Consider the following 15965-nt stretch of genomic DNA (forward strand, 5'->3'; position numbering starts at 1 on the left):
CCGGCGGCAGGGCCCAGGGCCGCTGCCCCGGCAAGCCCCGGCCCCCGTTACCTCATTGCTACATTCCCCAGCGAGTGAGCTCAGCTGTGCTGCGGCCTCGCGCCTTTTATGGTCAAACAACTTTGCCTGGGCGAGGCTTTTTTCGCGAGTTGGGAGGAAGCGCGGGGGCTCGGCAGCTCCTCCGCCTCTCGCTGCTGCTGCTCCCGGCGGGCGGGCCGGGGCAGCCGAGCAGCCCGGCCCCGACAGCCGCAGCTACTGCTGGGGCGGCACTTCCCGCTCCCCCTGAGGTGAGTCTTTTCGCTCGGCTTGGCGACAAAGCCCTTGCCTTCTCCTGGGAGTGGCGCGGAGGGTGCGGGTTTCCTGCCGCTCCCTCCCGCACGGCTCTGCACCTCGGACACAGCCCTTCGCTCCTGGTGCTGGCTCGGGGGTGAGGTGGTGCTTGGCCCTCCACAAAAAAAGCAGGTTCGTGTGTGTGTGTGTGTGTGTGTGGTGACTTTTCTTCCCTACCGGTGGAATGGAGGTGGACTCGGCGCTCCCGCACAGCCCCAGCAGCGGGGGAGAAGGAGGGGGTGCTGCTGCCGGGCTCTGCTCGGGACAAGCTCTCTTTTGTGTGAGCTTGGATGACCGAGACACCTCGCGAGCCTTTTTCCAGATGTGCTCGAGAGAGGAATCTGGGGCCCTTTGTGCATGAAATTTGCCTAATTTATGAGTTTCTGGCTCCCTGGGAGTGGCCTGAGAAAGTGTTTGCAAAGTCGTGGAACTTTCTAACGTTTTAAATATGTTTGCATAGCTTTTTGGAGTTTTTCTTCCTGGTTTTTCTTCCCTCCCTTGCATAGGGAGGAGGCAAGCCCAGCATCTGTGAGAGAAGTTAGTAGCTCCGAATTACCCCCTCCCCCAGCCCGGTTGCTCTGAGGCTTTACCTTGCAGCTTGCATAGCTGATAGACTTTGCTCTCTTTGAAGCTTTGTAACTTTGGGGCAGGCTGGGAGAACTTTCTGGATGAAAAGCAGCATAACTCCTGAATCCGTTTAATCTGTTCTTAATATTCTTGTTTGTTTGTGGGGATCTTTTGTTTCGGTGGGGGCGTTTTGGTTTTTTTTTCCCCTCTGACTCCCCTCAGTTGGGAGGAAGTTGGCCGATGGGGAAGTGCTGATGTGATGTGTGGAGCTATGGGGGCTCCCAGCGTGGCTGGAGCCAAACTGCTCTTACCAAGAGAAGTGAAAAATGTCACTTGACTGTCTGCTTCTTCAGGTTCCTCCTGCTTTTGCTACCCCAGGAAAGGAGCAGAGCTGTTGAGAGTGGTGTCATGGCATCAAAGTGAAAGCTGTCAAGATGTATAACTGGCGGCAGACCCACCACAAGACCTGGGAATTGACCCTCTTGCTAAAGGAGGTGTCCCTTAGTTCTGTCCTCCTACTTCTTCCTGCTGTCAGAAAGAAAAGGTGTATGAGTCAACTTAGGTATCCTGACTGTGGCCTTTGGGGGCATCTTTCTTCATAGCTCCACTTGAGTCATCCTAAATGCTGTTAGAGCAGGTAGAAAAATCTCTCCCCTCGGGGTAAATGTGAGGATGAGAAGGATTTGAGGTTAGTTCCGTTGGCATGACACTCCCTCTCCCACAGTTCTCACAAACTGCACCACAGGACCCGTGTGAGCTGTGTGTTTCTGGTAAGGCTTAGATGGCATTGGCAACACCCAGGGCTGGAGGGGGTGACTCTCTGCAAAGCCAAGCTTTCTCAGCCGGTTTGGTCTGTGTGTGGGTGGTCTGATAGCCAGCAGCGAGGATGAGCAGGGGCAGCTGCTGGGTGGAGACAGCCCTGAGCAGCAAGTGCCCTAAGTGTGAAACAAACATCGTGCCGGGAAATGGGCTGCTTTGGGTTCGGGGAGATGGCAGCTGCTGGTTGCAAAGCCAGTGGGTTTTTTGTGAAGCAGCCGATGTTCCCAGACTGTGTGTTGACTAACCCCATGATTAGAAGTGACATTGTCACTGTAGTGTTCTGCTCATAATCCTGTCAAATCTGGTAGAGCTACTGCCAAGTGGTTCATTACACCCTAGTGAAATAATGGAGAACGAGGCAAGTCTCTAAAGGAAGGCTGGGGGTGTTTTTAACAGCTTCTGAAGCTTGGTGGGAACTGCAGAATGGAGGGAGTTGGTCAGTCCCTTCTGACAGGCAAGTCTCTTGACCCCTGAAAGTTTGGCAGAATGAGGACAGACCTTGCAAATTACTCTTCTGCCTTGGCCCTTTCCAGTTCTGAATCCAGGGGGAATGCTCAGCACAGCTTTTTGGCTCCCGCTTATTGTTGCGGCCTCATTCTCCTTTTGAAACTCCCAGAAGAGTTGTCCAAGTGTATGCATCTTATCAGCACCACACAAAGGGAAGGAAGAGTTCAGCGACATGGACTTTGTTTGTCTGTGTTGCCACATGCTTGTGACCTGGGGAAGGCTGGGACAGGTTGCTGCTATATTGTGCCACACTGCACCGAGCCGTGGGAGCGCTTAGAATGGGGCAGGCAGTTCTTAGCAGCAGCCAGGGGTTATCGGGGCCGGGCGGATGTTTGTGGCACCAGGGCTGTCTGTGGCAGCAGCTGTTATTGTCCGAGGCAGAGGCCGGCAGCGCGGAGGGGCACTGATTCGGACATGCCGACGCGGAAAGCTGGCACGGAGCCCCTGTGCTGACGGCAGCCCTATTGTGCTGGGGTGTTAGGAGGGCTGTGGGCATGCCAGGCTTTACAACAAAGCGTCTGGCTCCGTGGGGGCTGCTAGCACGGGTGAGCTTGCTGGTCTGGATCGCAGGACCGGGGCAGTCCTAGGGATGCGCCTCGCCTCGGGACAGCCCCGTTCCCCGCACAGCCGGCCCGGCCGGGCATCCTGCGCTCGCTGGGCCCGGGCCCAGCCGGGGCTGCCCGCGGGCGGGGGGCGGCGGCATCCGGGGAGCGCTTCCTGGCGGGGGCGGAGCGGAGCGGGCGGCGGAGCCCGGCCGGGGCAGGCAGGAGACATAGGCTGGCATCGCCCAGCTCCGGAGAGCCTCTCCCGCCCGGCCGTGCGGCTCCGGCGGCATGGAGGGGCCTAGAGGTAAAGGTGTGGGCTACCGGGGGAGAGGGGGCATTGCTGGCGCTGTCACAGGCTGAGCTCGAGAGGAACCGGCTGGCGTTATCGGGTAAAGGGGGAGAGGAAATGCTGATTCCCTTTTGGGGGCATCCTTTGGGGTGCGGGGGATCACCCTCCTTCGGGTCACCACAGGTGCAGGGCTGCAGTGCAGTGGAAATCTGGGTTCTCTCTGTTGCAAGAACCCATTTGTGGTTAATGCCATGCTGAGTTGAAATGGTGAAGTGTGATGGCTCATTCGAGCTGTCTGCAGTTTCTGTTCTTCCTTTTTCCTGTGCTGCTCTTGTAAGTGCACTGCTCAGGCACCTCAGCCTCTGGCCTGAGTTACATTCCTGTATCCCTTTGTTTCACATACTCTTCTCCATTAATTTCCACTCTGGCCCAAGGATGACTTCATGTAGGTTTCCTCCCTCTTCTCTCCTGCCAGGTGCTGAGAAGATGGCCTCCCCAGGAGCCCCAGGGACCCGCATGACATCCACAGTCAGCATCAACATTTCTACCCCTTCCTTCTACAACCCACAGAAGAAGTTTGCACCTGTGGTTGCCCCTAAGCCCAAGGTGAACCCCTTCAAGGCTGGGGGTGCGTCAGAGTCGTCACTGCCTCCACCTCCTGGTCCTGGTGCCCAGCGTGCTCAGATGGGGAAGGTGGGGGAGATTCCATTACCACCCGTGTCCATGCTGGCAGAAGGTAGGTCAAGGCTGGCATGGCAGATGTGAATATGCATTTCTGACTTCTCAGGGTGGGAGGTTCGTAGCTGGGCTGAATATGAGAACAGGAGCATAACTGCTGTATGTAATGGATATTCTTGCTGTAGAGACTAGGAGGTTCCATAATGAGACAAATGGATTGGAAAGAGATCTCAAAAGTACAGAGTGTCTCCATTAGGAAAGGAGGGGGGAGGCTGTCCTGCACTGCACTGATGCTGGAGGAATGCAGTGGATTTTTCACAGTATTCGCTGGGTGCACAGTTGTGTAATTGCAGTCAGTTTTTGGCCAGCATGTCTGAGAGCAAGTATGTTGCAGAGAAGTTGACCCTGATAGTGATGAATCACTCTGTCGTCCTTCTTGTTGATTGGTCCCAGCTCTTAACTTAACCAATAAGTTGGTTATCTCTGACTATCCTTCTTGTGGACTCTGCAATTGCCACCTTTGATGCTGGAAAAGAGAAGGGAGAAATAATTGTGTGAAAAAATAGTGGCAGCAACGATAAACAGGAAGTGAGACTCAGAGTTTAGTTTGTATGGCTTGTACAGTTGGTACTTTTTCCTAGTGGTTTGGGTTGGGTTTTCCTGTGTAGAGGGACTTCTTGTTTCACTGTGGTTTTCTTACTTCTTTCTTTCTTTTTTTGTATGGCTTTTTTTGTTTCCTGCAGTGGTAGAGTGGGTTTTTTTGTTCCTTGTTTTGTTGCTTGGTTGGTTTTGTGTCCTTTTAGATGCAGTTTAGAGGCTGGTTTTGTTACTCTGTAGTTTGAACATTTGATCAACATGGGGCCACCAGAAATTTCTGTAGGGACCCTTTGCTAATGCTTGATAGGCCTATTTCCCCAAGGCTCTGTCAAGTAAAGGGTGTGCCTCAGTCAGGACACACATGTTTGGAGAATGCTAGCTGCTGGTTTAAATCTCTTTTCTTTCACTGTTTAGCAGAGACTTGCAACACTGATATTTTCCAGGTTAGTGTGCTAAGTTGGTGGGCAGCTGACCTGATGGTCCTGTGCTAGAGGAGAAGAATGATTAAGCCATTTTTCCCATTTCTGAAGTCACAAGGACATGCTAGTGCTTCTGCCTCCTAAAATTGTACCAGCTAAGTGTATTTCTTGTATGTTCTTGGCTGGAATCTTGTGTCTGTGGAAACCAAGGTCCCGTCTTAGGACTTGTCATTTTCTGCTGTAGTTGTCTGGATTAGGGGATGTGTCTGTCAGAAGGTCTCAAACTGACACAAATAGTACCTGAAGTAGACAGATGGATGTTAAAAATTACTTTTCAATATACAGTATGAGTGGAGTGTTAGGTGCTGCTTGCTCTGCTTCTCCTGTTGTTAAAGTGGGCATTATGGAGTAACTAGACAGAAAATCTAGCAGAAGAGCCATTTGTCATAAGCTGCTGTGTCATCATTGGGTAAGGGCTGCCAGCAAGACAGCTGAAGTACAGATGAGCCACCAAAACTCAGTCATGAGAGAAATGCATCTGATTTGATCCTCCTCTGGTGAATATCTTCAGTCCTTCTGTGCCTTTCTTATACGCTCCCCAAACAAAATGTACAGAGCTGTAGCAGTTGGACTTTGTCTTAAATGATAGGATGGCTAAGTTAGTATTGCTGTAGGAATGTTATATTTAGTATTGATTACTCTGTAAATCTGGTGTAACAACTTTGTGGGGAACTTTCTTGTCCCATGAATAATTCATAAAACAGGCTTTTAGTGCATCTGGAACAATGTGACAACAGATCAGGGTTTTGTTTCTTATGATTTCGATAAACCAAAAGGCAAGCATGTACAAGCTTGATCCCAAACTGTAATTTCAAAGAAAAAAAAAAAACCAAAACATAGTATTACTCCCTCCCCCCAGCAGAATTTCTGCAGCACAAGAAGGCTTGCTTGGAAGAGGTGTTGCATACCAGGGCAGTTTATGCATTCCACAGGCTAATAAGATTTTGCCTTTCATTTTCTAAAAGGGCAGTATCGTCTCCCTTAGGTTACAGATGAGAAGTCCTTATAAAGCCTGTTGACAACAGCTGGATATAAAGATGAGACAATTTGATTACTGCTGTTAAAAGTTGCACATGGAGTAGCTGGAGTGAAAAGCTTCATCTTTCACCCTACTGCTCATTGGGGCTAGCTGGGAAGAGAGGTGGGTGTTGGAAGAAGGCATGTGGAAGTTACACCTCCTCATCTTCGATGTTCTTTGCTGTGTGGTTGATAAGAGGATGCTTTCTTCCCTGCATGGTGAAGGGAAGAGGATTCCCATTTATTTGTCCATGTTGTAGTAGAAAATGGTTGGTTTTGCCTGTTGGTCATCTTTGGCAAATACGAATAGGTAGAAGCAACGGGCTTTTCTAGAAAACTGAGGTGCTCTGGTGCCTTTCAGCCTGCTTAAAAAGGTTTTGGAAAATTTCTCATGTCATTATGTATATTGAGTGTGAAGACATACTAGCCTCAAAAATCAAAGCTGATTTTACCCCCCAGAAAAACAAAGGCATTTCAAAGATTCTTCGTACACATAAGGGGTAATTGGTCCAGCTTGCTTTTTCCCCCCCCACTTGTTTCTTGTAGTGTTTACTATGCTGCTGTGAGATGCCAGCTTATTTTTGTGTGAAAACACAGGCTCTCCAGGGTGCTGGGTTGTGCAGTGGCATTCCATGTATGCTACCCTGTGTTCAGTAACCTGAGCCAGTTAGTGGCAAGAGAAGGGTGTGCTGGGGACCAAGGAGTGAGACAAGGAGCAAATGAGACAAATGAGGAAGGAATGAGACAAAGAGCATAGCAAGATATGTTTCCCAAATATACAACAACTCTGCCCAGTGACTAGTAACAGCAGCTACTGAGGACAGATTAAATGATTATGAAAAGCTTTGGACAAGGTGAAAAACAGCCTATGGAGTTCAGTTGTCCTTGATGGCTGCTGAGATCCCATTACTACAGGGAAACCAATGTGCACTCCCTGCCCAGAAGGCTGATGGAGTCCTGAGCTGCATCGAAAAGGGTGTGACCAGCAGATGGGAGAGGGATTCTGCCTTGCTGCTCCACTCTTGTGAGACCCCACCTGGAATGCTGCATCTGGCCCTGGGGTCCTCAGCACAAGAAAGACATGGACTTGTTGAAGTGAATCCAGAGGAGACCACAAAGCTGATCCAAGGGTGGGAGAGCCTCTTTCAGGAAGACAGCCTGAGAGAGCTGAGGTTTGTCAGCCTAGAGAAGAGAAAGCTCTGGGGAGAACTCATTGTGTCCTACTATTTAAGGGGGTTATAAAAAAGAGGGAGATGGAGATTTTATGTGTACAGATAGGAAGAGGACAAGGGTTTTAAACTGAAAGAGGGCTGGTTTAGATTAGATGTCAGGAAGAAATTCTTTACTCAGAGGGTGGTGAGGCACTGGAGCAGGTTGCCCAGAGAGGTGGATACCCCATTTCTGGAAGTGTTCAAGCTCACACTGAATGGGTGAGCATCCTGATCTAGTGAGTGGTGTCCTTGCCCATAGCAGTGAGGTTTGAACTAGATATTCTTTAAGGTCTCTTCCATCCCAAGCCATTCTGTGATCCTGCTTGCTGCAATACCCTCAAGAACCCTCCTGGCTAGGAGTAAGAAATGATCTGAAGTCACTTTTATTCTCATTCTTCCCCACAGACCTGCCTCTGCCACCTCCTCCTCCACCTGGGGAGGATGCAAGCTTCTCCTCAAACTGTGCATTTCCACCACCCCCACCACCCTTTGAAGAGCCTTTTCCACCAGCCCCAGATGAAGCTTTTCCTTCTCCTCCTTCTCCACCTCCTCCTCCTCCACCAATGTTTGATGAAGGACCTTTGAGCAAGGTTCCTGCCCCACAGGTGAGTGAGGTTCAAGGAAGTGTGGTTTGTGTGTGGTGCTCTGTGAGTTGGGACAGCTTCTCGCTCCTGTCTGAGCTCAGCAGCAGGAAGCCCTGGGAACCTGGGAAAGCAGGAAATGCTACCAGCCACTGGACCAGCACAGGTTAGGGTCAGCTGGCTGGGCTGCAGCTCTGAGAGGAAGGACCCGGGGTTCCCTGTGGACAGAGAGTTGAATGCAAGCCAGCATTGCTCCCTTGTGGCAGTAAAAGCCAGCCACACGCTGGGCTGCACCTGGGAGAGAAGGACAAGGACGGTGAATACTCCTCCCTTCTGTGCTGGTGAGGCTGCATCTTGGAGGACTGCATCCAGTCGGGCTCTTCAGTATAACCACCCCTCTGGAATACTGAATGAGATGCAATCCAGTGAAAGGTCACAGCAGCCTTTGGGGTTGGAGCAGAAGAGGCTGCCAAGGCAGGGGTCTGACTGGAGTCTGCAATACCCAAAGGAGGGCTGGAGAGAAGACAGATTCTTCTTACTCGGGCACAACAAGGGACAATGGACAGAAGTTGTGGCAAGGGAAATTCCCATTGGACAGAAGAAAACCCTGTTCCACTCCACGGGTGGCTCATTGCTGGCATGTGTGCCTAGAAAGACTGGGGAACCTGCATCATTGGCAATGTTGTGAAATCATCTGCATGAGGCCTTGAGCAGCCTGGTGTTGCTTGGGAATTAGCCTTCCTGTGAGCAGAGTGTTGGACTACAGATGTCCAGATGTCTTTTCCCACCTAAATCTGAGAGCTTCCTTGGGCTATGCATTTTCCCACTGTTTGTAGACCTTTGAGACTGTGTCTTCTTCGTCCTCATCAGCTTTTTATCCATTGAAAGCAAGGAGCAGATCTGTACCAAAGTCCAAAGTATCAAAATATGCTGTTGGAAAAAAATAATACACCCATTTCTGTGGCTGGTCCTGTAACATGCTCTGCTCCCTTTTTCCTCATGGATGGCTGTGTAGGTACGTGGCAAGATGAGCAGCGTTGATCTTGAGATTGAATCACTGTCTGTAATGTTGGATGACATGGAGAAGAATGACCCCTTCAAATCCCGGGTGAGCTGTCCAGAGTGTTGCAGGTGGAAGAGGAGGTGGCTGGTTTGCTGAACAGAGGTAGTGAGAAAGGTGCTACTGAAGATTAAAATATGTGAATAAACCATAGTATGGAGGTGTTGGTGAAGGACTGGAAAACGTGGGTCTTGCAACTTGTCAGTACTGCTAAACATGTCATTGTGGAAACCCCTTGTGTCCTGGGTCTGGGATAGCTGCTGGCTGATTCACTGCTATAGATGGCATATTTTCTTTCCCACCTTGCTGATACCTGCCTGTTTTCTCTCTGCTGCTTCTCTTTACAGATCACTCCGGGATCTACAGGTTCTCTGGAGAAACCATTGGCCCCAAAAGCCCCTGTGGAAATACCGTCTGCACCCAAAGATGCTCCTCCTTCCTTTCCTTCCAAGTTCACACCAAAGCCAAGTGGAAGCTCATCTTTCAAGCCCCCTGGGGTGGATTTGAACCCCACCCCAACCCCATGGGCAGCCCCACAGCAACGTAAAGAGCCCCAAGCACCAGTCCCTCCACCCCCTTCTCTCCCTTCTGCTCAGCCTATCCCTAAATTCACCCCATCTGCTGTTGCTGGCTCTCCTAAGTCTGTGTCCAAATCAGGTGACAATGTTCCAATGGCTCCCTCAAATTCTACAAGATACCCTACCTCCCTTCAGACTCAGTTCACAGCCCCTTCACCTTCAGGCCCCTCCTCTCGACCACAGCCCCCCAATTTCACCTTTGCCCAGCAGAGGGAAAGACCCCAAGTGCAGGAGAAGCCACGCCCAACAGAACAGCCTGCTGCGGCAAGAGACACGGTGAGGGAAAGAGCCCTGGGACTGGTGTCTTTGGGCAGGCACACTGGGAGTGAAGTGGGAGGATGAGGGTGGATGTGCCCAGGCTGTAGGGAGGCTGTTACCCCTCTGAAGGAGAGATGTAACTATAGAGATTGTAGTGCAGAGGGATAGGACTTCGTGTGAAGGTGGGAAGAATCAAGCACAGTGGATGGCAGATTGTTCCTAGAGGTGAACAGAGAGGACCTGTAAAGGCTGGGGAAAGAGGTTAGTTAGGGACAAGGTGGGAGGGAATCTGTCTTTTGGGATTTAATGTTTCCTCTTCCTGCAGCATAGGCCCACAGGTTCCAGTGCAGATCCACCTAGGGGGAATTCCTGTCTGACAATGAAGGAGGTAGAAGAGCTGGAGAAGTTGACCCAGAGACTAATGAAGGATATGGAGCATCCACCCCCAGCAGAGGCTGCAACTTCTGGTGCGTGCTTTCAATGGATAAAAGTAGGATCAAGACTGTGATGGGTTTTCATCACTCCTGATCCCTTTCCTCTTCCATTGACAGAGCTCTGTGGTTTCTGCCGGAAGCCCCTGTCACGAACCCAGCCAGCTGTGAGGGCCCTGGACCGCCTCTTCCACGTGGAATGCTTCACCTGTTTCAAGTGTGAGAAGCAGCTGCAGGGGCAGCAGTTCTACAATGTGGATGAGAAGCCCTTCTGCGAGGACTGCTATGCTGTGAGTCACTGGGGTGAAAGCTGCTGGAGAGAGCTGAGCTCACTGTGGTTGTTCTCTCTTGCTTTCCCTTCCTCCTTCCATCTTTGCTTTCTGTGGTGTAGCCTCACAGGGGTGGATTCATGTGTCTTACTTGTTTTCTTTGGGCCTAGAGCACCTTGGAAAAGTGCAGTGTCTGCAAGCAGACCATCACAGACCGGATGCTGAAGGCCACTGGTAACTCATACCATCCCCAGTGCTTCACCTGTGTGATGTGCCATACCCCCCTGGAGGGGACCTCTTTCATTGTGGACCAGTCCAACCAACCTCACTGTGTGGATGACTACCACAGGTATGGAGAGAGCACGTGCATGTGATGTATGAGAGAGGGCAGATTCCTTCACACCTGCTTCTCTTTGCTGCAGCATGGGGTTGGGTTGCCCATGTTGTCTGTCAGACATGAAGTTAAAAATGAGTCAGCAAAGTATGAAGATGTCTTTCCACCTAAACATTTGTTATTCCTCTGCTGCTAATGCCACTGAACAGCACTGAGAAGCCTCCCTTGAATGTCACCATGGTGGTCATGGTCTCCTCCATGGTTCTGTGTTGCAGGAAGTATGCACCACGCTGCTCAGTCTGTAGTGAACCTATTATGCCAGAGCCTGGAAAGGATGAGACAGTGCGTGTTGTTGCACTGGAGAAAAATTTCCACATGAAATGTTACAAGTGTGAGGTAAGCCTGGTGGCCCCATTCCTCCCATGTTTCCTGTGCCCATCACCAGCAACTGGACACCTTTGTTGTCTAGGCTGACCAAACACTGAAGTTGTTTTGAAGGAATCTGGAGTGTTTTTGAAGCATGTTCAGAAAAAGATTAGACATTCACAGGCATGAATACAGGGACTGTGCAGGGTTGTTGCATTCCCTAACACCCCAATGCATCAGCTGTTTTATAGGAGGGGAACTTGATGGGATTGCTCTCCCCTCAAAACAGCATCTCCCATTAGCACCACTAGGGACAGAGCAGTGGGCTGTGAGCGATTGTCCTGACCCTGTGGGGGCATTTCTTATGTCCTTGAATGCCTTCACCCTGTTCTTGGCTGTCACTGAGCTTCCTCTTCTTTTCCTGTTTAGGACTGTGGGAAGCCCTTGTCCATTGAAGCAGACGAGAATGGGTGCTTTCCTCTGGATGGGCACGTGCTGTGTATCAAGTGTCACACCGTCCGTGCAAAAACAGCGCGCTGAGGAGCTCGGAGGGGGCATTCCCTCAAGACCCCCGCACTCAGTACTCCTCCCCTCCCTCCAATTGTCCTGCCCCTCTGCCTGACAAGGCAGATTGCTACCAATGGAGACTATGCCAGCACAGTTTTTCACTCATGTAGGATTCACTGCTCCTAAACTTCACTCTGCACACCCACCAAGAAAGGACTTCTTCTGCCACTGCTTCCTGGCCACAGCATATTCCAGGCTGGGGGCTGTGATCAAGGTGAGTGCACAATCGCTGTTCCCTCAAGACTCTGGAGGAGAAAGATCAGCCCTCCACCACCGCCTGGTGGAAGAAGCAAGAAGGGCCTGGTGGCAGGTGCTGGGAAGGGCTGAGAGCATTCTTCAGTTCCATGGAGCCAAGAATGATTATTTGACTTGAGAAGGTGGAAGCCTGCATCTCGGCACCACTTCTGTCTTTTATTTTATATCTTGTGACACCTCATTATCAGGATGTCTTCCTCTGCCTGCTCCCTCGCCTGGGTTAGAGTGTGGAGGCATATAGTAGTGGGAATCTGTTACTGTTGCTGGAAAAAGCTAACCTGCTATAGCTTTTCTGTCTCTAATGGATTTTACTGGTTAACTGTCTTGTCTTTTTTTCCCTTAGCCAGATTAAACTGGCAGTGTTTAAAATACTACTCTGTTTCTGAGTTTGGAAACTTTTTAAAAAAAAAAAATCTTCTTCCCCTTCCCAAAATGAATTGTTTCCCAGTGTGGTTTCTGGACAGCCAGGCTGGGAACCAGAGTAGCAAAGCAGTCCAAAGAATGCACGTTTACAAATAGAGACCGTCAGAAGGACGGGCAGCACATGGTGAGGAGGCGTCTCAGTGCGTGGATGAGGATTCAGCAGACTGAGGAATGTCTCCTGTTCCAGTAGGGTTTCTTTCACTGCTGTCAGTGAAAGCCGCAGTGTAATTTGTAATTGCAATGTACTGTCTGGCTCTGAGCGTTACTGCACCGAGCCCCATTTCCTGGACTAGAAACTGTCTCAAACTGAACAAACATTTTGAATAACAGCACTGTCCAACCACTGTTTGCATTCAATAAAATGTGTGGGTTTTTTCCATTAACCTGTGTCTGCTGTGTTTGTTCAGCCACCCATGGGAGTTGCTGTCTTTGGCAGTAGAACTGCCATTGCACAGCTTTTTTATACATTGCCAAATGTATATAAGGCTATTCCACCCAGCCTCCAGAGAGCAGGAGTCTGAACATGGCCTTTCTCTGTCCACCTCTTGGTCTCCTATCCAGACTTCTATTTTTCTGTACCTGAAGAGTAGCTCTCATTTAAAACAGTGCAAGACTACAGTTCAGTACAGCAATATTGTAGTCTGCTTTACATATCACTCAGAGGTGGGTATTCCAGTGAGATGGAAGTGGATTGTAATAAAAGTGCACTTTGTTTGCTTTGTCCCTAACTATTGCCTCAGAAAGTTTGTGCTTGATGTTCATGGTTATAAGCATGGTATTGTGATGGACACTGCAGGTGAAACTTCTTTTTGTGGTAAGCACCAATGTTTCTAGACTTCAGAGACCTGAAACCTACTCTTGATCTCTTGCCAGTTTGGGGAAGATCTTTAATGATTCCTTGTAAATTGATCCAGTAAATGTCTTATGTTTTCTATAGAATGAGTAGAGAATAAATCATCCATTTATTTTTCTTACTGTAGTTGTTGCTAGTTTGTAGGCATTGTTGTGAGAGGTTGTTTCTAGACCATGTTATCAAAAGTTTGTGCCCACAAACACCAAGGAGTGCAGGGAAGAACAATGCTGGGATAGAGAAGCCGTAATTCTGCTCCTCCCAGAACTATCAGAGGACCACAGCCTTGGTGTCTGTGCATACTTCTCTCTGTAGGAGACCTATCCAGTGGAGTCAATAGGATGGGATTACCTTGTGGGTTAAAGGGACGTTTCCCCTCTGAGGGGCATGGGATATGTAGGGGGGAGATCAAAGGCAGGGAACAGGAGTGATCAAGGAGGGGAAGTGCCATGGGGAAAAACTGACAGGAAGAAGGCACAGGAGGAGGTGCCTGCGCATACACAGTACACTTGTCTGGCCATGCCCTGTGTGTCATCAGTGCAATCTGTCCTGCATTCATAGTAGCGTTTTTGTTGTTCTCTGTATGGGATCTGTTCAGTGCAAGTGGATCTGAATGCCAGCAACTGGACAGACCTGAGTGCATGTATCCTGTGTGGGTGTGTATGTCTGTTATTGCCAGCAAAACCAAGTCAGAGTAGCTAGTGAGTAAGGTAGGAGAATTGAGAGCCAGGACATGGCATGGCTGTGGGTCTGGCTAAATACTGTGAAGACGTGTGGGAGTGAGCTGCTCAAGCTCTTGGGAGCCACTCGTGGGTCTGGAGACCAGCTGAAAGAGTAGAGTTTGCATCTGAGTGTGAGGACACTGGGAGACCAGGGAGTCCGGGAGCCAGCTGCTGGGTAGAGCCGATGTCTGAGGCTAATTCCTGGAGTGCTCCAGGGTGTGTGTGCATGTCTGCAGGCCCACCACTGCAGCAGGGCTGCAGGCCTTGAGGATTTGCTTATCCTGGTGCCGGCAACTGAGGACAGCAGCTCAGGCTCCAGGGCTTGGAGCCAGCTGCAGGATGGCTGGTCTTGGGCACTAGAGGGATCCATTGTGTACTTGTATGTGTTTCCCTCTAACAGGTTCATCCTGATCAGCCAGAGCCGGGAAGAGGATTAGGCTGTTTGTGCTGTGCTTGCATGTCTGCTGTGCTCTCTGCCTCCGGCCAGTCATGCACGGTGTGCGCATTTAAAGACGTGCAACCATTATAGACTTGGGGATTTTCTGTGCATGAGTGCCTATTGGGAATACATGCTCAGGCTTGCTACTGGCCGTACCCTGAGGACATGGAACTGAACAGCCTTTTCACTACCTGGCCAGCTGATTCAGCAGCTCCTAACACTTGAAGTTGGAGGGGACCTCCCTGCTCAGAGCAGGGTCAACCACAGCAGGTTGCTTTTTAATACCTTAAAGGATGAGATCTGGATAATCTGTTCAGTGTTAACAACTCTCACTGTAAGTTTTTCTCACCTTCAAAGAGAATGTACTGCATTTTGGTGTGTTCTCACAGCTGCTTTCACTGGATACCACTGAGGACTGGCTGGCTCCTTTTTTACTCCCATCAGGTATTTATACACAATGATAAAAGCCACCCAAACATTCTTCTCTTGAGGCTGAACAGCTTCCAGCTCTCTCAGCCTCTCCCTGTTTGTCAGATGCTCTAATCCCTTCAAAACCACAGTAGCTTTTCACTGGACTAGCTCCATTAAGTTTATATCCTTTTTTGTACTGGGAACCCCAAAATTGGACACATCACTTCATGTGTCTGACCAATGCTTAAATAAAGAGGAATAATTGCCTCCTTCCAGTTACTGGTGATGCATTAGTTGAAATGCAGCCCAGGTACTGTTGGTGTTGTTTTGCTAAAGGCCTCAGGTGCAACTTGCTGTACACAATGACCAGCATGTCCTTTCTTCCAAAGTTGCCTTTCAGTCCCCAGATTGTACTGGTGCCTGAGACTATTCCTCCCCAGTCGTGAGGCTCTGCCTTTCCCTTGGTTCAACTTCCTGAATCTCCTCTCTTCTCATTTCTCTCCTCTCTAAAAGTGCCTCTGTGTGGCGGCACAAGTATCTGATGGATCAACCACTCCCACTTCCCTATCACCTGCAGTGACAAGCCAAAGTTTACATGTGCGTGACACAAGCTCATAATCTTGTGCTAGCCTGGGTATCTGCCAGGTAGCAACTTTACTGGCAACCTGTACTTCATGTTAAAGACATCTATTGCTAAGACTGATACACTAACAACTCAGAGCTTTGCTTTTCAGCTCTCTCTCTTACTGTAGTTACAGTGACTTGAGTAGCCATGGTCTGTGTTGAATAGAAACCAGCTTTCTTGCACCAGATTGCAGTTCTTTGGATCTCTGCTTCTCAGCCCTCCTGTCATCTATGGTTAAGCAAGGCCTTAATTTATAGCCTTAAGAATTTAGAGCATTATACAGTTATGGAAACACTGTTATCTCTAGCAAGTCACATTGCTGAATGTGTAGCACTCACCTTCACCAACCTAGACTTGAAAAATAAATCTTGAAGTAGCTATTCTTCCCGAGTGGGAGAAAGAAAAATTCTCACTGATGTTCCTGAGAGAGAAAGAAGTACTATTCACATGTATTTCATCAAACACAGCAGCAGTTGCTAATATTTATGATTTAGGAATAATCACAGGATCTGTAAAACAATGGACTCAGATAGATATGCCTGTAAATGGGTTGAAAAACAAATCTGAAGTGATCAGCTGCAAAGGTATCCTTTAATCCTAATGCAATTGCACTTCCATGTTACATCTGCAGTTAAATGGACAAAGACCATTGGCTGAAATAACTAAACATGTATGTAAGGACCCTGCTGGGACTTATGATATGTATGCTAAAGGTCTCAATCACAATTGAAATAAGCCAAAGAATTCCAACACACCC

General features: G+C 49.4%; 1 protein-coding gene across 10 annotated transcripts in view; it reads left to right on the forward strand.

Annotated features, from left to right (window-relative positions):
- ZYX (zyxin) overlaps positions 1-12544 on the forward strand; it is a 29598-nt gene extending 17054 nt beyond the window's left edge. For 5 of the 10 annotated variants that reach the window (XM_077174183.1, XM_077174182.1, XM_077174180.1 and 2 more), the window contains exons 2-10: positions 3533-3793; positions 7445-7644; positions 8636-8728; positions 9028-9534; positions 9842-9983; positions 10068-10237; positions 10387-10565; positions 10826-10946; positions 11346-12544. In XM_077174183.1, the coding sequence (XP_077030298.1) occupies positions 3544-3793; positions 7445-7644; positions 8636-8728; positions 9028-9534; positions 9842-9983; positions 10068-10237; positions 10387-10565; positions 10826-10946; positions 11346-11456 (1773 nt within the window). In that variant the 5' untranslated portion in view covers positions 3533-3543 and the 3' untranslated portion in view covers positions 11457-12544. Of the gene's footprint in view, positions 1-78; positions 288-310; positions 463-2939; positions 3073-3139; positions 3158-3532; positions 3794-7444; positions 7645-8635; positions 8729-9027; positions 9535-9841; positions 9984-10067; positions 10238-10386; positions 10566-10825; positions 10947-11345 lie in introns of those variants that run through there. The other 5 variants (XM_054654641.2, XM_054654642.2, XM_054654640.2 and 2 more) reach the window with 5 other exon arrangements.
- The last annotated feature ends 3421 nt before the right edge of the window (positions 12545-15965 follow it).

The sequence above is a fragment of the Agelaius phoeniceus genome, chromosome 2 (genome assembly GCF_051311805.1).
Source record: "Agelaius phoeniceus isolate bAgePho1 chromosome 2, bAgePho1.hap1, whole genome shotgun sequence".
In the NCBI taxonomy this organism is placed as follows: Eukaryota; Metazoa; Chordata; class Aves; order Passeriformes; family Icteridae; genus Agelaius; species Agelaius phoeniceus.